At 35.0% G+C, this 22,125-nt stretch overlaps 6 protein-coding genes across 6 annotated transcripts; 3 read left to right on the plus strand and 3 right to left on the minus strand.

Annotated features, from left to right (window-relative positions):
- Positions 1-5,317: 5,317 nt before the first annotated feature.
- ACO1O0_008041 (chaperonin 10-like protein) lies at positions 5,318-6,551 on the plus strand (the record flags this gene model as incomplete). Its single annotated transcript, XM_083197407.1, has 4 exons — positions 5,318-5,322; positions 5,628-6,165; positions 6,229-6,257; positions 6,455-6,551. The coding sequence occupies 4 exons, from the start codon at positions 5,318-5,320 to the stop codon at positions 6,549-6,551; spliced, it is 669 nt and encodes a 222-aa protein (XP_083046875.1).
- Positions 6,552-6,614: 63 nt separating this feature from the next.
- On the minus strand, positions 6,615-7,031 carry ACO1O0_008042 (tRNA-splicing endonuclease subunit Sen15; the record flags this gene model as incomplete). Its single annotated transcript, XM_083197408.1, has 1 exon — positions 6,615-7,031. One exon carries the CDS (start codon positions 7,029-7,031, stop codon positions 6,615-6,617), a length of 417 nt encoding a protein of 138 aa, XP_083046876.1.
- Positions 7,032-7,831: 800 nt separating this feature from the next.
- On the minus strand, positions 7,832-9,766 carry ACO1O0_008043 (GMC family oxidoreductase; the record flags this gene model as incomplete). Its single annotated transcript, XM_083197409.1, has 1 exon — positions 7,832-9,766. One exon carries the CDS (start codon positions 9,764-9,766, stop codon positions 7,832-7,834), a length of 1,935 nt encoding a protein of 644 aa, XP_083046877.1.
- A 7,667-nt stretch (positions 9,767-17,433) lies between these two features.
- Positions 17,434-17,703, plus strand: ACO1O0_008044 (uncharacterized protein; the record flags this gene model as incomplete). The annotated part of the gene is made up of 2 exons (XM_083197410.1): positions 17,434-17,440; positions 17,477-17,703. The coding sequence occupies 2 exons, from the start codon at positions 17,434-17,436 to the stop codon at positions 17,701-17,703; spliced, it is 234 nt and encodes a 77-aa protein (XP_083046878.1).
- Positions 17,704-18,506: 803 nt separating this feature from the next.
- MOH1 (Yippee/Mis18) lies at positions 18,507-18,917 on the plus strand (the record flags this gene model as incomplete). Its single annotated transcript, XM_083197411.1, has 2 exons — positions 18,507-18,605; positions 18,699-18,917. The coding sequence occupies 2 exons, from the start codon at positions 18,507-18,509 to the stop codon at positions 18,915-18,917; spliced, it is 318 nt and encodes a 105-aa protein (XP_083046879.1).
- Positions 18,918-19,628: 711 nt separating this feature from the next.
- Positions 19,629-20,435, minus strand: ACO1O0_008046 (uncharacterized protein; the record flags this gene model as incomplete). Its single annotated transcript, XM_083197412.1, has 1 exon — positions 19,629-20,435. The coding sequence occupies one exon, from the start codon at positions 20,433-20,435 to the stop codon at positions 19,629-19,631; it is 807 nt and encodes a 268-aa protein (XP_083046880.1).
- Between the last annotated feature and the right edge of the window lie 1,690 nt (positions 20,436-22,125).

The raw sequence follows: 22,125 nt of genomic DNA on the forward strand, positions 1-22,125 counted from the left end.
TATAGAAGAAAAAAAAATATTATTTTATATAAGACTTATAATTATTATTAATATTAATTATATATTAATAAATAAAACGAAAGATATTTCTTTATAAAAATAATAAATAATATTATATAGATATTTATTAAATTATTAATTCTTTTTAAGTAATAAAACCTTTAAAGAAATAGAGTAATATAATAATCTAATATTATTTAAATCTTATATAACTTAATCATTAGATTAAATAGATTTATCTAATCTATATATATTAATTAATAGTAATTTTACCTAAGGCTTAAATCTATATTTTTTCTTATAATAATAAGATAACCTCCTAAGATATATTTATTTTATTACTTTAACTACTAATTTACCTATAAGTTTATAGAATTATTAGCTTTATATAATATAGGGTCTTAGTTATTAGGTAGCTAAGAAGGGAGTTATATTATTTTATATTTAGTAAAGCAGAATAAGGTATTATTTTAAGCGGTTAGGGTTATTAGCTATAAAAAACGGTATTTATATTAAAGGGAATTAATATAATATTTAACGTAGCTATATATATTAATAGCTAAAAAAAGAAAGAAGTAAAGCTAGCTAAAGGGTATTTAAAGGGTTTTATATAATAATAATTATTTACCTATCTATCTCTATAACTTTATATAATAATAATCTTACCTATTATTAATTTATAGATTACTTAATCTAAAATAGATCTTAGATTACCCTTAGATTATATCGCTCCTTTACTTATAGCTATTAGGATCGCTTTTAATTCTTTTATACCCTTTCTTAGTTATCTTATTATTTCTATTATATACCCTTAGGCTAAGAAACCGGCTTAATTATACTTAATTTATAGTATTTTAATCTTTAAATCTATATATTTTTTAGCCTTTAAGGTATTTAATTTATATTAAGTAATATAAGAATAGAGTTAATTAACTAAGTAAGATAATAATAATAATAATAATAGATTTATTATATATTAAGATTAAAGCTTATTAAATAAGCTATATAATATAATATACTCGCCTTATAGATAAAGTATATAGGTATTAAGTATATAACTAGGTCTAGGGTATTATAGATTAGGATCCTATGCCTTTTAACGTTTACCTATTATATAATCATAAATATATTTAAGCTATTAAAATAATTAACTTATAAGTTACTTAATATCTTATTATATAGCTTATTATTATTATATAATTAATCGAGATATTCCTAATTAATTATACTAAATATATAAAGGTCTTTAATATATTATTATATTAATAAAAAAAGAGAATATATATTAGCTTTTATATATCTTTCCTATTAGTTAAAGCTAATAATCTAAAACTTCCTAATAACTATTAGAAAGTATAATCTAAATTAAATAGATTAGTTTACTTTTCTCTTTAATAATAATAATAATAATAATAATAATAATAATAATAATAATAATAATAATAATAATAATAATAATAATAATAATAATAATAATAATAATAATAATAATAATAATAATAATAATAGTAGTAATAATAATAATAGTAGTAATAAATAGTTAGGTTTAATCGCTTTAAGCCTTTTATTATTATATTATAAATATCTAAGATAGATATTATTTACGGCTAAAGAATTATTATAGATATAAATAATAAAGGTAAATAACGCGGATACGTAATATAGGTAATATAGATAATATAAAAGATATATAAGATTAGATTAATATATTTATATAAAAATTAAAATAGATAGGTTAGATTAATTAAGAATATTATAATAATCTAACTCTACTTAAGTTTTATATAATTTAATTATTAGATTAGGTAGATCTATCTAATCTATATATATTAATATATTATATATAGATAAAAATAATAAAACCTATTATAATAATAAGAAAAAGTAATATTATATAATAAGTATTAATCGTAAAAAATTATATAAAAGCTTATATTAAAAGATTTAAAATAAGCTATTATATTATTAAATATATACCTTTACTATATAATAGTAAAATAGATAATATATTATAATAATAATAATTATAAATATTAGTTATATAAACTTTAAAGTATATAATTCTTATAAAAACCTAAAAAGATAATTTATAAAGAAAACTAATATAAATAAAATTAAAGATAATTAGTATTTAGTTATAAATCTTATACTAATAAGTATAATAAAGGAATTTAAAACCTATATAATATAATATATAAAAGACTTTAAAATATAAGATTATAAAGATTAATAAGGTATATAAAAGGTTATATTACTTATAATAAAAAATATAACTAGCCTTATATATTTTTTATTTTATATAGAAATAAAAGCTTATATAAAGGTTACTAATAAATATCTTAAGCCTTAATATATATATTATAGATAGATATCTTAGATATTATAAATCTATTATAGCTATAATAAATATCTTAAAAAAGAAAAAGCTAATAATACTTTTCTAATATAAAGAAATAAAAAATATATTAATAACCTATATTTCGATAAATAATAATATAAAATATATATATAATTATAATAAGCTATAATTAAGAGATAATATAATATATTAGAGTAATAGCTAAAAATATATAATAGGAAAATATATTTTATTTATTTTTATTAGAAACATATAGTTATATAACTATTTCGATAATATAAGGCTAACCTATAAAAGAAATAAGATATAATAGAATATTATTAATAAAGAAATAATATAAGCTAAAAAATAAGTAAAATAATATATAAAAATTAAAACCTAAGAATAAAATATATTATTAATATTAATATTATCTTAATATAATTAACCTTAAAAAACTAGCTAAAAATAACTATTATTATCTATAATTATTTTATTTAATTACCTTATTATATTTTAGGTTATATATTATATACTACCCTTAAATAAATAATATAGATAATTTAATTAGTTATCTTTTATTAAAAGGTTATACTAAGTTTAAATATAATAAAATTATAATTTATTTTAATTATTATTAAAGGCTTATTAAAATATTATTAATACCTTAAAATATACTAATATTATTATAAGTAAATACCTATAAAAACTTTTTTATTTATTTTAATATAATAAATGATATAAAATAAGGTTAAATAATTAAATAAGGTAATAATAATAAAAGATCTATTATATTATATAATTAAAGGTTATTAAATAAGCTATATTATAACGTTTAGGGTTTTTTATATTATAATATAATAAATAGAAGTTATTAGTTTATATTTAATAAAATAAGATAAGGTATTTCTAAGCGTTAAGATTATTACTTAAGCTTAGATAATAGGGTAAATATTAAAAGAGATTAGTATAATAATAGATAGAAGTTATATAATAAAGCTATAATATATATTATTAAATATTATTAATAACTATAGAGTAAAAGTAATATATCTAATCTAGGGGAAATTAAGGGTCTTATATAATAATAACTATTTATTTATTTATCCTAGGATTATATTTACCGGTAATCCTCTCTTATTATTTATCTTTGCTCCTTACTATAAGTTATAAGCCCTAGAAGGGGCGAGGATTATTATAAGCTATAAGCCTCTTACTCCTCGGTCTATATAATCTTTTTTTCTATTCCTTCGGTCCTATAACCTATAGCTAATCGGTAAAGCTAAGTATATTAGTCTATAATATATATAAAAGCTAGATACTTACCTTATAGATAAGCTATATAAATATTATATATATAACTAAGTCTAAGATATTATAGGCTAAGGTCTTATAACCCTAATACTTATCTATTATAAATTTATATAAAATAATCTATAATATTATCTATAATATAAATTTATAATAAAATATATTATATATTAAAGTATTATAATAAATATTAGATTATATTAGATTATATATATATAAGATTTTATGAGGTATAATATAACGTAGGTTGGGAGCAATGCTATTAGTACACGGGCCCCCTCGCTATCTGGGGTATTCGACCTGAACTCTCTTGACCACATTCCTAGACCCCACCGGTATCAAAGGGTCTGAGTGCGAGAGTGCATGTCACGATGGCGCGCTGGGATGACGACCCTTTTGGCCCCTGGGCACCTGGGATCTGGAACGCAAGACGGATTGTCAAGTGGCGCGTGCATTGCGGGTCGCGCTGGAAATAAGGACGAGCAAATGGACCCATGCTCTACTGGTGGTAAAGAATCTGTCCTTCAGCGTGAGCGATCTGAATCCACCTCGCACGGGGACCATATGCTATTACATATCCTCGAGTAGAATTCACCAACAGAAGTGGTTACCGATGTGCAGGCCAGCCCTAGGTGAACCGGTGGTCAGAGCCCAACAATCGTCACAACCCGGGGAACCAGTGGAACACATACCCCTGCCCTCCGACTGCAACCATACTCGTAGTACGCCTGAGCGGCGAGCGCGCCCTTGGGCCTGCCTAACCCTGTGTTATACTACTCGTATAATATATATTTATGTATACCACTTTACATAGTCGTGTAGTAGGCGCCGGTTCCGATAGTACTCGCTCTCGTAATACAAGTAGCCATGCCCCATGAGCCTCATTCCGGTTAACAACTTATCTACCGCATACTTAAACATAGTATATCCCTCATTCACCCAGTAGACCTGACTGCCCTCTATACCAATGATGCGAGTATTATTGCTTCGTCCCGGAACGAATCCGGCCGCGAGCTCGATCTGCCGACCACCCACCGACCCCCCAGAGACCCCAAACCTGGCATAAATGTAACAACCTAGCAAGTCTCGATCATCGTCGTAATACTCTGATAAGTAAGGTGTCTAAATTCCCTGCCGTCTCTCTAGCTGAGGCCCTTAAAAGCAGCGCTCATTTGGGTGAACGCTAGGATTGCTACTTTCTACTGCGGCCGTCTTGGTCACGATGAGGGAATAAAGGGGAGTCCGCGAACGGAGTGGGCCTGGACAAACCCCACCGTCAACGAGTTATTACCACGATTTGCGTCCCGGTGTCGCTGGCAATTCCTCCGAAAGTCTGGACGACTGTGTCTTGGGGCCACGATAGAAGCCTTGGGACTGATATATTCTGCGCTTGTGGACTTGCCAAACTTCGTCTAAGCGCTGGTTCGACCGACAAGCACACGGGTTCCTGCTCTCGGGTTCAAAAGTCACCATGTCTGGCTCTACAACGATGAAGGCCGTGGTGTTTGACGGTCCCTATATGGTTTCCGTCCAAGATCGCCCTAAACCAGCTTGTAATCCCCCCAAGCTATCCCCCCCCCCCAACCGGCTCTCGCCGCCTGGAAGCACTGACAGTTTGGTAGTGTGGGATGATAGAGATATCATTGTCAAGGTTCAAGCTACGGCGTTATGCGGTTCGTAAGTTTTACATTGTTTTCCCATGGGCTTTAATACTTTACCCCGGATGACTTTTGACTAGCAAATAGCGAACTCCACGTCTATCGCGGCGTCGAAAGCTCCGGAAGTGGTCACATAATGGGCCATGAGTTTGTTGGCGACATTGTTGAGGCTGGCTCTGCGGTCACCACTGTTCGTGTTGGTGACAAAATCGTATGCCCTTTTACTATATCCTGGTAAGACTTGAAGCGGTATTTTTTCAATTGACTGCTTGAACATCCAAGTGCTAATTTTGTAGTGGAAACTGCTTTTATTGCCACAGCGGCGACACCGCGCGTTGCGTTGAGAGCAAGGTCTTTGGTAGCCCTGGGCTTGATGGCGGTCAAGCCGAATATGTTCGGATCCCGTTGGCGGATGGCACTGTCATGAAGGCGCCGGAGAATATACCTGAGAAGACACTCATTCTCATGGCGGACATCTTCCCCACCGGATACTATGGTGTTAAGAGCGCCATCTCAATGGCTGCCACAGTCGACATCTCTCAATCGACTATGGTCATTGTTGGATGCGGGCCAGTAGGATTGTGCGCCCTTGTTGCAGCTCTCCATTTCAAGCCCAAGCACCTGTTCGCCATAGATAGCATTGATTCACGCCTTCAGCTGGCGAAACAGCTGGGAGCTGAGCCACTGAACTTCCAGAAGGACAGGGAGGGAATGGTTTCCCGAATCCAGGAGGTGACTGGCGGGCGTGGCGCCGATATGGTTGTGGAGGTTGTTGGCCTATCGCCGGCGTTGAGGACGGCTTTTGATGTCTTGCGTCCGTTCGGGGTCATCAGCAGCATCGGCGTGCATAATGCCGAGGTATGAGCATCAGAGGCGCAGGCATTCCATGGGGAATCCGAGAAATGCTAACAACAGATGTAGATACCGTGGTCGGCGACTGAGGGATACGAGTAAGTCGGATGTCTAGCCAAGGTGTCTTCTGAAACTGATGATGTCCCAGCAAGAACCTGCGTTTACAGATGGGGCGATGCCCCGTCCGTCAGGTCTTTGCCGAGAGTCTTGCATTGCTAGAGAAAAACCACCATTTGCTCGAGTGCGCACCCTTGATCGGATACAACCTAGGCCATCGAAGCTAACCACCTAGTAGATTCATGTTTGACAAGATTATGCCACTTTCCGAGGCTAAGGAAGCATACGATATCTTTGACAAAAGGCGCGCTCAGAAGGTGGTTTTCATCCCTTAAGGAGATTTGATGGGAGCATTGCCGAGAGATGTAGGAACCGTAGGATAATGAAAAATGGACGCGTCAGTTTTGACGAGGCTTGACCATTCCCCCATGCATGAGGTAGTAAACGACAGTGGAGTCGCTGTGTACAGTTGCAAGGACAATGCGCTTGTCTCGGGAGCCAGTCTCTTGGATAGAGTCGAAGATGGCAGCGAAATTTGCCAGGGTCCATTTCTCCGCGAGTCGAACTGGCAGAACCCACTCGAGCTCGGGATCCTGGCGTAGTCGCTCTCCAGTCTTGTGCTCGTGTTCCAAAGCGGCGATCTGATCATCTGGATGGGTGTATAGACGTCGCGGCGGGAGACCTCGGATGAGTGGCCGATTGCCACAGTCGTCGTGAATCTCGAGGCCAGTCCAGTCATGCTGATCTTCGAGATTCCGTACAACAGTCAACGTCACATCAGTGATAGGGTCTTGCGAGCTTTCTAGCCGGGCCATTATAGATTGGCTGTGGGGATAGGAGATTGAGGTGAGAGTGAATCGGAGAGGTGAATGTGACGCGGTCGGAGGTTGAGGCAGTACTGGTAATAGGTAGGTACAGTTTGTGTGGGTTGAAGATTTAAATATTGGGTCGGTACGAAGTACGGGTACTAGTGTGATAGTAATATCCGTTGTACGAAGTTCGAGTACAAATGAATATCTAAGGGTATCAAATTTTGGACGACCCCACCTTGGACGGGGCTGGCAGTTTGGGGAATTTGTGCTACAAGCTGCACCACCACAGAAGCGAATCAGGAAAGGCTCTTCGACATGCACCATTGCTACGGTGAGAAACCACATGTTATCTCCAGCCGTCAATCGATACCAAATTGATATTGGAACTCTTACTATCCTATACTCCTCGACTCTCAGCTTCTCAGCCATCTTTCTCGAGTTTTGGGATGGGTTATTTATATTTAGTACATGCCCCCCGACGACACCCGCCGGTTGTGCCAAAGCGACGATTCCCCGTATCCCCAACAACTGCAGCTCCTGGACTCGTGCCGCGCCGGATGGATGTGGGCATTTTCTGCTGTATGTACGGAGTAGGTTGTTGCCAAAGTACTATTACCAGTATGCACAGATACATGTAGCTGTTCCCTACGGTAGTGGTATAGAAGAAGCTATTCGACACTATGACACACGCCCTAGCTAAACTCTCCCTGATTTCTTCTATCCTGCAGGCGAGCAAGAATACACAGCCTTAGGCCGCTTCTTCAGATCTCGAAAATCTTAAGACTCCATCCATATATAAAGAATCATTGTAGCTCCTTCAGGATGTCATCCGCTGCCTTCTCAGCAGCTAAAAATGTCGAAACAGCGGTAAAGGTTCCCGGAATACGTGGGTAAACTGATGCATCCACCACTCTCAGTCCCTTGACGCCCCTAACACGAAACTTTGAATCTAGCACTGCCATCGGATCATTGTCGGCTCCCATAGGGCAAGTTGAAGATGCATGATGGCCCCAAGCAGTGTCCTTGATGTACTGCTTAATGTCCTCATCTGACTGAACGTCATCCCCTGGGAGCTCTTCCTGGACCTTGACAGCTTGGCGCTCAAAAGCGTCCCGCGCCAAGCCGATTGCTTCGGATATAGCCTGGAGGTCCGAATCCGAGTCTCCTGAGCCGGTATCAAAATAATTGTACACAATGTTAGGCATGTCGAGCGGGTCGGCTGAGCGGAGTGTGACGGACCCGGCCGTATTGCGAGGCTGGCCTTTGAGAACAACCCAGCTGAAGTAGTCGTGCTCTGCAGTGATGTTGTAGCCGTAGTTTGGGAAGTAGCCGCGAAAGTTGACTGGTCCGCCGAAGATGAAGGCATCAAAATCCCCTTGTGCTGAGGCTGTTGATGGGTAGAGCATCGCGACGCCGAGACCGCTCGAGGCGTACGTGCCGCGGTTTCCCAAGACGGGATTCTCCCACTTCTCCAGACAAGGATCAGCTTGGCCGTTAAAGCCAAAGGTGCATCCATCCAACGCAGAGAAGTCCCGGGGCGTCCGGCCTTGGACGGCCACCTCGTAGTGATCCTGGAGGTTCGTGCCAACACCGGGCAAGTCGACGACGACGGGAATCCCTAACTTGCTGAGTTCATCGGCGGGGCCAACACCGCTCAACTTGAGAATTTGTGGAGAGTTATATGTGCCTCCCGATACAATGACCTCGTTGGATGCCTGGGCGCTTCCTGGAATTCCAGGTCCAGCATTCTTGGACCGAGGGCTCGCCGAGTACAGATTAGCACCATCGAGGAACTCGACTCCGGTTGCGCGGGGCGTTTCCCCTGACTTGTCAAAGACGACCTTTGTGACGTGGCAGTTCAGACGAACATCAAGGGGATACTTCTTGCTGCCATCTTCGTTTTTGGCATCGCGAACAGACACGATAAACTCCCGTGGGCCGATGCGCCGGCCACCGTCTGAAGAGATGGGTGTTTGGTAGAAGCCGGGCTTCGTGTCTCGCGCTTCATAGTCGGCGTTTGCATCCCCGGCGAGCAGCGAGGCAATATTGAAGACGCTGTCCGTCAGGTTGCCGAGACCAAAGGCTCCCCCAAGGAACAAACTCAAAAGCTGGGGGTCGGTGAGGGCAATAGAGAGCGGAGCTGTCTCAGTGTGTAACCATCCGTCGTAACCATGGCCGGGCAGAAAGGGCAGAGTGTGCCCATTATCCTCCATCTGAACGAAGTACTTGCGCATTTCGTCGGAAGCCCATGACTGATCACCCGTCAGCCTGGCAATGTAGTCAAAGTCGGAGCGGTAGGGGTAGAGAGCAATGAGGGCGTTGTGCGCGGTGCATCCGCCCAGGGTGCCGGTGCGAGGGTAGAGTGTTCCCTTGATCTTTGATCCTTTGGGGGGGTTGACGCCAGTGTATTCGGTGCCATTGGGAGTTTCGTACGTGGTCTTGTAGTCGCGGGCTTGCCTTTCATCGTCAGCGTAGTGGCGGACAAAGAAGTTCCAGGACATGGCTTCATCTTCGGAAGCTAACGCTGAGTAGGCGGGGACGGTGTAATTGTTGTTGTCGCCTTGGTCGTCTCCAGCCTCGATCAGGAGCGTTTTGTGTCCCGCCAACGCGAGTCGGGCGGCTAGCGGACCGCCGCCAGCCCCTGAACCGACCACGACATATTCATATCCGGTGAGGTTGGCCGCTCGAATGGCAGTTACTGCAGATGGCAGAAAGAGTAGGAAACTAGAAAATCTCATGTTCAGGCTCCCGTGATGTCTCCGCCTCACAATTGATCAGAGGGTGAAGGACGTGGACGGCACCGAACACAAATGTTGAGCACCCAGGGGCATTTATAGCCGGAAATATTATTGCTGCATGTACGGAGTACTGTCGAATGGCCTCGGCACTCATACTGTCATGCCCTGTACTTCATGTATGAAGGCTGCAAGGTGTGGGTTGTTCAGCTGAAATGAGGAACTGCCAGACTCCACTACATAGTAATAGATGGGCGATCATCATATTAGTACTACCAGGATCATGCGTGTACGGAGTAATAGGTAGGTAGGTAGGGGTATTATTAGGTACTAATATGCACTGCGTATTGAATTGGTCTTGAGGCAACAGTGGCTGGCGACCGTTCCGACTTATCGAACAACCCTGCTTTGGCGCGTTGCCAAGGGCTCGTAATAGCATCAGCATATGTTGGCTGGCCTAGAGGCTGTACCGTATAAATCCAGAAGAAATACTCCGTAAAAATTCGTTCGAAAAATAGACGCGTCGGAGGGGACAGTAACGGCGTCTTACCCGTTAGCGAAAGGGAAGACGGGGTACCTGCCGTAGCTTACTAAGGAGAGCCCCTCTTACTTAGGTAAGTATAAAAATATATATAAGACCTAAAAATATAATATATATAATTTTAATATAATTTAATAAAAATACTTTAAAACTAAAATAAAAATATAATCTTAAATATATATAAATCTAAATTTAATATTTCTTAAATAATATAATAGATAATATAAAATAAGGTTAGATAGCTAAATAAGATAATAATAATAAGTCTATTATATTATAAGATTAAAGCTTACTAAGTAAGCTTTTCTAAGGTTATATATTTTATTTATAAGTATATAAGAGTCTAATATATAACTAGGCTTAGAGCTTATATTACTAAGTCTATATAACTTAGGTAATCCTTAGCTATTATATATAATAAATATTATTAGATAAAATAAGATAATTAATAAGATAATAATAATAAATAATTTATTATATTTTATACTTATTATAAGCTAGCTTTTATATTATAAACCTAGTTATAATAATTAGAGAATACCTATAATATATATAATTAAATATAAAGTAAATAATTAAGGATTAATAAGATTATATATAAGTTATATATAAGTTATAATATTCTTATTATATAATCTTATTAATCCCTAATTATTTACTTTATAAGAAAAAGATAATAATACGTAGATAAATAAAATAAATAAAATTAATATATAATATCTTTTAATTTTATTTTAATATATTTATTTATTTTTATTTTTTTAGCTATTAATAATATTATAATAATTATATTTTTAACTTAATTCTTAAGTAATAAATACCTTTATTAATTATATAATATTTAACGTTATTATTTATTTTTATATAAATATATAATAAGTAATATAAAAATAAGGTTAATTAATTAAATAAGATAGTAATAATAATAGGCTTATTATCTATTAAGATTAAAGCTTATAAAGTAGATTATATAATATAATATACTTACCTTATAAATAAGGTATATAAGTATTAGGTATATAACTAAGTCTAAGGTATTATAGATTAAGATCTTATATCTCTTACTATTTATTTATTATAATTATCCCCCTTTATATAATACTTATCCCTAAGTATTAAGGTTTACCTATAAGGTTATAAGATTTATATAATTATATAATTACCTTAATATTATAATAATACTTATAATTATTACCTTATTTTATTATATTTTTATTAATTAATATATAATATTATTTCTTTTATACCTTATTAATCTATATCTTTTTATTATTATTTTTATCTTATTATATTTATTATTTCTTTATTACTTATATCTTTATTAATCTTTTCTATTCTTATAACCGCTAAAATAGATATATTTATATACTTTAATACCTTATATATTTTTATATCTATAATATTATAGCCTTAGTATTAACTTATATAAGCCGGTCTAGCCTATATTTTATTATATCGTAGTATAATAAAATTAATATCTCTTTTTAAAGCTTATTTAATAATATTAATTCCTTATTTATCTTATATTATCTTTATTTATTTATCTATTTACCTTAAAAGAATATTAATTATAATTTAATAAGTATTAATTAGATATCTAATATAAGTAATTTAAAATAATCCTTAATCCGGCTAATAAGGCTAATCGGGATCGGCTTTATAAATAAACTAATTAAATCTACTATTATTAAATAACTAATTAATTCTTTATCTCTTATATATTAAAGCTATAATATTATCTAACCTATATAACCTATATTATATAACTATATATACCTTCTTTATCGTAATAACTCCCCCCTTATAAAAGATATCTATCTTAAATATTATTTATTAACTCTAAGAATAAACTTAGTTCTTTTTATCCTATAATAATATATTCTCTTATCCCTTATAGTAATTATAATAAATAATATAAAAATAAGGTTAATTAGCTAAGCGAGATAATAATAATAATAAGTCTATTATATATTAAGATTAAAGCTTATTAAGTAAGCTATATAATATAATATATTTACCTTATAGATAAAATATATAAATATTATAACGGTCGGTCCCGGCTATAGGGTAGCTAAGAGGGTTTATATCGTTTTATATTCGATAACGTAAAATAAGATATAATCTAAGTAAAGAAATATTATTAGCTATAAAGAGATATACTTATATTAAAGGGAATTAATATAATAATTAATATAGCTATATATTATTAATAGCTAAAAAATAAAAGAAATATATCTAATCTAAAAGAGGTTAAGGGGTTTTATATACTAATAAATATTTACCTATATATTATTATTTAGTAATCCCCTCCTTATATTTATTATAGATTAATTTACTTTTTATATAATCTTAGATCGATTTTAGATTATATAGCCCCTTTAATAGCGATCGCCTTAGATCGCTCTTATCCTTAATTATCTTACTTATTATTATATATATTTACTTAATTATAATATTACTTATACCTAGGTTTATAATATTAAGTAAATATTTTAAAAATAATTATAGCCTTTATAATTAAAATAATAAAAGGTTTTATTATCTTTATTTTTTAGGTCTTTTACCTTAGTATTTATTATAATATTAAAGTATATAAGCTATATAAAGGTTCTTTATAATAAAAGATTATCTCTTTTATATATTAAGGTTATATTAATTTTACCTTATTTAAGGTAATATTATAAGCTTAGCTAATTATTATCCTTTTAATACCGTTTTTCTATAATAACTCTTAAAATCGCTTTATAGATATAATAACTTCTTCTTTAATAAAAAAGATTACCTTAATATAAATATTAATATATTCTTAAAAAGATAATTAAAGCTAAATATAATAATATAATATTTATTATTTCTTTTTTTTTAAAAAAATATTTCTTAATAAATTAAAGTATAAATAAAAATCTTTTAAATATTAATTATTCTTTTAATAAATATTTTTTAATTATTTTATAAAAGTTAGCTTTTTTAAAGCTAAATTTTTAAAAAAGGTTAAGGATTATTCTTTAAACTTAGCTTAATTATTATAAAAGCTTTATTAGTTTTCTTTTATAGGTTATTTATTAAGATAATACTTTTAATATAAATATATATTAATATTAAAGCTAAATAAGATTTTCTTTAAATCTTATTAATATTTATAAGTATTACCTTTAAATAATTAATATAAGTTATTAAATTAATTATCTTTTTATTAAAAGGTTATTTTAAGTTTAAAAATAATAAAATTATAAATCTTTACCTTTCTTTTTTTATTATTATTAGATACTTTATAAAAATATTATTAATATTTTAAAAGTAATTTAACTTTATTTAAGGTAAATACTTATAAAAATATCTTTTTCTTATCTTAAAGCCTTTTTAGCTTTTATAGCTAAAGGATCTAAGTTTATATAATTACTTATTTTTATAATAAGGTATAATTAAGGCTTAAATTAGCCTTAATTAATAGGTTAAGAGATATTAAACTTCTTATTAGTATTAAGGATAGCTTTTAATTATTATACCTAAGAATTAAGATTATCTTAGATAAAAGGTCTCTTTTTATACTAAGAAATAATAATTAATTATAATTATATATTAATTATTATAGCTTAGGTAATTATAATAAGTAATATAAAAATAAGGTTAATTAGCTAAATAAGATAATAATAATAATAATAGGCTTATTATCTATTAAGATTAAAGTTTATTAAGTAAGCTATATAATATAATATATTTACCTTATAAATAAAGTATATAAGTATTAAGTATATAACTAAGTCTAAGGTATTATAGATTAGAATCTTATACTTTTTAGCGTTTACTTATTATAAAGTATTATATTAATTTATAAACTATAATCTTTAGGCTAATCTAATTCTTAGCTATAATTATAATTTAAATTAAGTTATTATATATATTAATTATCTATAAAAAATATAGCTAAAAGTCTTATTTTATTTAATACTTAGCTTATTAATAGCTTATTACGATAAAGGATAATATATATAATATAGATTATATAATATAGGTTATATAGTATAAGACTAGATAAGATTATAATAGATAGATAAAAGATAAGAGATCTAATTAATTAATTAATAATATTAAATATAATAATCTATTTATATAATCGATTTAAATAAGCTTTATTTACTAGATTAAGGATCTATTTAGATCGTTTATATTATAGCTATATATAAAAAATATTAATATAAAACTATTAATAGGCTAAGTATTAAATAAAATTAAAGTTATTATTATTATTTTTATATATAAGTAATATTATATTTAATCTAATATATTAAAGCTTTAAGACCCTTATATTATTATTATAACTATTATAATATTAATAATATCTCTTCTTATTTTTATTATAGCTAATTATCATAAGTATTATTTATAAAGCCTCTTAATAATAGCTTTATTAGTTATAAATCCCTTACTTATAATCTTATATATAATAATCTATCTTTAACTTATTATATTAATAAGATAGATATATAACCTTATATAGCTTATTAATAAGCTTTAATCTTATAATATAATAAATTAATTATTATTATTATTATCTTATTTAATTATTAAAATTAATTATATATTATATATTATAAAAAGAAAGTAATTATAATTAAGATTTATATAAATATATTATTAATATTAATATAAATATATTATATAATTAGAATACTAATATTTATATTTATAATAATTTTAATTAATATTATATTAGGAATACCCTCTTTTTATTACTTTTTATAATATTAAAAGGCTATAAACTAAAGGTTATAATAAAAGATACCGACTTATAAGGTCTTAAGATTATTTTTATTATATATATATAAGACTAGTATTAATCGTATAGATAATTAATATTATATTATTCTTTTTTTATTATTAATTAAAGTATTTATTACCTAATCTTATATATTAATCTTATTACTCTATAAGCTATAACTTTTAGTTTAATCTAGCCTTAGGCTATAATTATAGCCTACGATAACTTATCGTATATACCGATTATCTATATAAGCGATATTATACCTAACTAACCCCGCCTAAAACTTATAGTCTTTATATTATTATTATAGTTATTATAGTATTAATAGCTTAGCCCCTACCCCCTTTTATCTTAGACCGCCTCTTCGAGCCCTACTTATAAGGCCCTTAATAACGTACTTATTATTATAGGTCCCTTATTTATATTCTTATATATAGTAGTCTATCCCTAATACTTAATATATATATATATATATATATAGAATAAAATAGGTAAGATTATAGTGATCTAATTAATAATAAGGAATTATATATAATAAGCTTAAAAGAGGTTATATAATAAATACTTATAAGATTAGCTTTTTTTATTAAGCCTTTATATTTTTTAGATATTAGTATAATTATCTTAAGCCCTATAAGTATAATATTATTATTATAAGCTTAATAACTTATCTTATTATATATCTTTACTTTCTTTCTCTTATATATCTAATCCTAATAATATAATACTTAAATTCTTAATATAAAAAATAAATTAATTATTAGTATTATTTAATTTAAGTTTTTAAATTTATCTTATATTATTTATTATATATATCCTATACTATAGAATTAAATATTATAATTAAAGATTTTATATTATATATTATCGTCTCTTATTAATAGTCTTATAAATATTAATTATAGCTATTAATAATAAAACCTTTAGTTATTATTTAAATATTATTAAGATTAAATTATTATAAATAATATTAATTTTCCTTAAGAAAGTTAAGAAACCTATTATAATTAGATATATATAATTAAATAAATAAATAGTTATATACTTATAAAGATAAGGTAAGATTAAATATTTATACTGGCTAAATTTCGCTAAGATAAGGATTAAAGTCAATGCCATATTTTTAAAGCCCGCTAAGGTATATAAAAGAGATAAGTACTCACGGTATCCGTACTTAGAGAGGTGATTCCTGAGGTATGATGAACCAGATATTCCAGCCCAACACTCTTCTCTCAATTTCTCGCCTATTCCCTTCATCTTCTGGCCGTCAACTACCGTCAAGCACTGCCGTACGATCTCCAAGGATTGTCCCATCTCGTTGAGCGCCTTCCTATTCCATGCAATCTCCTTCAAGCAACACAGAGCCATTCCCGGCCGTCGACACAGAGGCTATCGATGCGAACGGCGGTGACTCCCCTCCGACGCCGCTTCATAACGGCTCCAATACTTCTTCATCCTTTAGCGGGCGCCTTCGGCACGTATCCCAAAGCTTTGGATCATCAGAGCTGCCGGAGGGTTTCTCGGCTGCAACTGGTGGCATCGCATCGACCATCTTCTCTCGCCAGACCGCTCCCAGACCTCGCACTACATCACCGACCGGTCCTGCGGCGCCTGGCGACAAGCCCCACGAAGGCGGTACTACAAAACTAGGGGAATCTAGTGCGGAACAAAGAACCCGGGAACCACCTGCGGCGGCTCCATTCCCCAATGGCTACCATTTCCCCCCGGCCCATTCTTTCGGCCACTCGACCAAACTTGGGCTCATCGCCTTTTGGAAATACTTCATCACGCCCGTGGGATTCCTCGTAACAATATATGGCCTGAATGTTGTTGCATGGGGTGGCATGCTGTTCTTGCTGCTGTGCAACGCGTGTAAGGACCCATTCCTTGGTAAAGGCGCCCCTAGGCGGCTAACTCGGCGTGTGAATAGCTCCGGCAATGTGCTATCCATCATGTAATGATATCGATTCACCGAGGAGGAAATGGATAGAGTGGGACTCACAAATCCTCAACGCCCTTTTTTGTGTCACGGGATTTGGACTAGCCCCCTGGCGGTTTAGAGATTTATACTTTCTGCTACAGTACCGCTTCTGGAAGAATCCTAGGAGCCTCCGTCGCCTTGCTGGTATCCACCGGGGATGGTTTCGGTTGCAGGGCTCCGAGACGCTACCAGTGGATTTGGGGCCACACAACATCTCACAGCGGATAGAGGCCGCGGGCTCTATTAGCGTGCCTTATCCCGAGACTAAGATACCTGATTCTCCACTAACAGGTTTGCGAGCTCCAGCCTCTCGTGTATGGAAGCTGGATCTTGTCATCTGGCTCATGGTGTGGAACACTTTTTTCCAAGTTTGCCTCTCCGTGTTCATGTGGGGTATGAACCGATACAACAGGCCTAGTTGGGCAACAGGCCTCTTCGTTGGCCTGGCCTGTGTAGTTGCTGCAGTGGGAGGATACATGATGTTCCTGGAGGGGAAGGCTGTTAAGAGCATCGAAGGTGTTCCGGTGACCCAAGAAGACCTTCAGCGACTGAGGAGAGATCGACAGCAAGGTATCTATCATTTCAACAACATCAAGGACAGGGATCTAGAGGCAAAGGAGTCGAAGAAGACCCAGACGGCCAAAAGCAAGGCCTAAAACGCCTCTCTCTTTTGACCTCTGGTGGCTCCTCTTCGTTGTAGCATGCTATTGTCTCTCATCAAAGCTGTGCTGTTTATAGTAGTCCTGCGTAAGGAGACATCATTGCTATATGATTCATTGCGAGTTTATTGCTTAGGGAGATGTGTGACTGGAGCCTTGTCCTTCGGGACGTGGCTCTTGCAGAATAAGACGCAGATACTTAGATAATGCAGTAGATGGCGGGAGAGGCTCAGTTTAGCGTTTTGAAAGGTTATTGCATGCATTAATAAGTTCACTTTTGGGCCAAGTCTAGGTAGGTAGGTACGTAGAGTAATACAGATGGGACTTTGGGGAGCGCCCTTCTGGACGACTTGCCTACTTGGCTTTGTCTGGGATCCGCACCGTTCCCACCGGTGGCCGTACTACTAGTACTACTACTACGGATAGTACGTAGGGACGTACCAGTACCCACCCACCTGTGGAACAGACCCCGCAATGTTGATATGTCGTCAGGCGTCCTCGATAAGAGACTACGAGTACTTAGTACTCATGCCACCTGACCTACCTGCCGACACGCATGACATCGTTGGCATCGAGGTATCTTGCGCTCGCATCACTTGTGCCTAACGTGTTATAATTCGAGTATTATCTAACCGCAGTTGGAAGACACCCTGGGCACGCAGGTGCCCCCTCCTTCCCGCACGCTCTTGCGCTACATCATCGTTGAGCGTACGGCGCACGAGAGCTTCCTACTACTTCCCACGACCAATATTGCACGACTCTCAGTGTCTTATAGAAACAAAAGTCCAAACTTTGGCACAATGGGGCTAGCATACAACACGTATCTCACCAGCAACAAGATCTACGGCTGCAAGAGCTGCAAAACCCACCTCGCCAACCACGAGGACATCATCAGCCGGGTGAGCCCGCCACCTCCCAGGCCCCCTCTTTACAATCCCGACGATAGGATTGCTAACTTTGCGTTGGGCGAGAAATAGAACTTCCGTGGGCAGCATGGCAAAGCGTACCTCTTCCACAGCGTCGTCAACGTCGAGGCCGGTGAGGCCAACGAGCGCAACATGACTACCGGCCGACATGTTGTTCGAGACATCTCCTGCCGGCAATGCAAAGAGACGGTGGGTTGGAAGTATGATAAAGCGTTTGAGACATCCGAGAGATACAAGGAGGGCAAGTTTATTCTCGAGGCTGAACTTCTCTGCAACGTTACATAAAGGCCAGCAGTGCGTTGGGTAAGAGGCGTTTCACAAGGCTACGATTCGGAAGCTGGGCATATCTTCACTGGCGCAAATGGATTTCGGCTTAGCTGGTTCTCCTGCAATTTTTGACAAGGCGTTCTGACGGCCGGGATAGCTCCGGTTTTGTGCTTTACGGTTGTTTTAGCTGTAGAAAGAAAGACATTTTTACCATACGATAAGACTCCGATAATCAACCCCGAACGACCATTATACCTAATTATGATATGCCAATCCAACTAATAGCGCCGTGCCATACTACCTATAATGAACCACGGATGCCCCGAGCGTTTCATCCGTGCACGCATCCTATCAGAAGGCGATATCCTTCCATCGGAGTCCCTTGTTTAGGTGGACCTGTATAATCCTCTATCGATGGGCCTCTATCGGGTCCTCGGGAAGGAGCTCCTCGACTTCTTCGTCGGTTTGGAGACATCGCAAGGGTGGCTGGACGATACCATTGAATAGGAATGTTGAATAGACCAGGAGTCCAAATCCAACAATTTGTAGCCATTTGAACGTCTCCCAGCCCAGCCCCAAGGAGACTACCCAGATAAATAGTGTTCGGCATGTGTCAATTGTCGACCGAGATGTCGCACTTACGGTTCTCGTAACCGCTAGGCCAAAGTAATTGAAACCACTGGGCGGAAGTTGGATTAGCCACACTTTCGATGGGAGGAGGATGTCCACTTACCCGATGCTGAACATAATCAGAAGACTGCTAATTCCAATCCGACTGTTGGTTGTCATTTGCGTCCACCCCTCAACCATATCAAAGTAACCGTATCTCCCGGCTTCGGTTCGGCCAACCGCAAAGTGCATTACAACCATGATAACAACTGTAACAAAGAAGCCGAAGAGACCTTCCCAGCCAACAACCTCGATCGGCTCGATAGGGGAATTTTCTAGAATCCACTCCTCGAGCACAAACTGCGTCGCAGTGAAGATCTGGGCGCCAGCGATGAGCAGAACGCCAATTATAGCGGCTGCTGTGTCTGAAAGTTCACCCCTATCTTTGGAGCTGCCGATAGACCCGGCCCCTGAGGCCGCAGTCTTCTCATCAGGCCATATAGCTCCAGCAAGCCCCACAAGGGCGACACCAAGGACAACTCCGACAAGAGAGAGCCATTGAAACAGCCTGAGATGTCGTCGAAGAAATAAGACGCTGAAGAGCCCGACAAACAAGACCAGTGCACCTCGGGTCATCTGGAATATTGAGGCAGCTACGAGGAGAAGCCCACCGTTCATCAGGGTCGTCCCGCAGATATCGCAGATGGCTGGCAAAGCCAACAGAACAACCCGCAGCCCCCTGAGGACAGAAACTTTGTCCAACTGTGAGTTCCATTCGTCTTCGCCCTCAGGGGAGCCATCCTCGCCGTGGTCATTGGTGTCGACGGCTTCGTAGCCACGCTCGGATGGCGACTGTTTGGCAAGAAATCGACGGTGTAGAGCCATGAGCCCGACAACTATCCAGCAACCCATTTCTCCCACAAACATCTGGGCAGTTTGAAGGACGGGCTGTTCGAACGTTTTCCGCCTGTTTAAATCAGGGTTGTCGCAATTGCGAACACATTGGTTGTCCTATGGCTTCTCAGTAATGGTGGTCGCGAAGAACGCCAACGTTGGACTGACCTGGTATTTGGTTAAGAGTGTGTTGCAGACTCCTGTCAGAAGCATCATTCCCACCAGGAATGGGATGGCCGTTCGGGAGGCCATGGCGGTGATCGTTGACGGCTGATGACCCGCGGGCCCGGGGGGGAGAGGGGGTGGTGGCTGGTACGTTTTGATCTGGTACGTTGTGATCTAGCTCGAAGCTCCGGATGGAAGTAACGGTCAATGCCTATGTCCAGGCGTAGCGAAGGGACGCTTAGTTATGTCACGAGCAATAGATACTGTGGTCGTCTTGAAGGTGATGAGGGAGGTTCGAGGAGTCGCTTCGAAAGACGGGCGAGTTAACAATAAGCTCCACCCAGCCTGTCATAGGACCATCCAGATTGGGGAGGAGGGGGTGGCCTGAGCGTGACACAGAGGAGGACCCTGATGGTTGGGGCTGATAACCCCTTTGATGCATATATCAGTAGTATGTGTATTCGTAGGTAGGTAGGTATTCGTACCTATTAGTACTAGCAGTGTCTAAGTATCCGTACTAGTACCTAACTAAGATAAGGCAATTAAGGAAGGTATTTATTTGCTCTCGTTTCGGCCCTGTATTTACTAAGGTATTATACTAAAAGATTTTTAATTAAATTTATAAGTTATAACTTAAATATTATTATAGATAGATATTAGATATCTATAAAAGTTTTAAAAAATGGTATATTATAATATATAGATTTATTACCTAAATATTTTATTATTCTTATATATTAAAAATAGCTTTAATAATATTAATATTAGATCTTTAATATATATTATTATAATATATAGAAATATTAAAGTTAAATAATATAGAGATATTAAAGATTAATAGATAAAGAGATATAAGTAAATATATATAAGTTTAATCTTTTTATTCTTATAAATAAATATATATTATTAAGTTATAAAAATATTAATATATAGATGTAAGAGAGCTTATAATACTAATGTCCTTACTAAAAATCTTATATATAGGATAAAGAGACTATTATAGTATAAAGATAAGATTAAAACCATTAATATTATAGTATTAATAATAATAACAAGGAAAATTATAAGAGTCTGGTAAGTCAGATTAAGTATAATATCTCTCGTATATAAAAAGAGGCGTTAAAAGCTATAGCATACTTTATAAGTACCCTACTAATATCTATATACCTCATTCCCCCCCGTGGATGATCGATATATACGATAAGTCGTCATAGGCCGTGATCTTAGCCAGAGGGCTGGATAGACCTGAAGGTCACGGCTTACAGAGCAACAGGTCAGTATACGCAGGATAGGCAATAACCGCGTCAATTAATAATAAAGAATGATGATGTGAGCATCAACTATATATGCGATTGACGCCCATCTTATATAGGTAGATAAATGAAAGAGTCTATGACCTCTTGATTTCGGGGTTTCCCACCGTGGTATCAATCCATGGCCCCTTGGGTCTGCAAAAGCAACAAAGGTAGGCATCCACTACTAACACAGTACCTAGAATTATTTATGCTGGGTACCTAGTGCTACCAGAAGTATCTCATAGTGCCTAAAGATGCTAAGT

This window comes from Amphichorda felina (genome assembly GCF_050947745.1).
Source record: "Amphichorda felina strain 45539 chromosome Unknown scaffold_8, whole genome shotgun sequence".
Classification (NCBI taxonomy): Eukaryota; Fungi; Ascomycota; class Sordariomycetes; order Hypocreales; family Bionectriaceae; genus Amphichorda; species Amphichorda felina.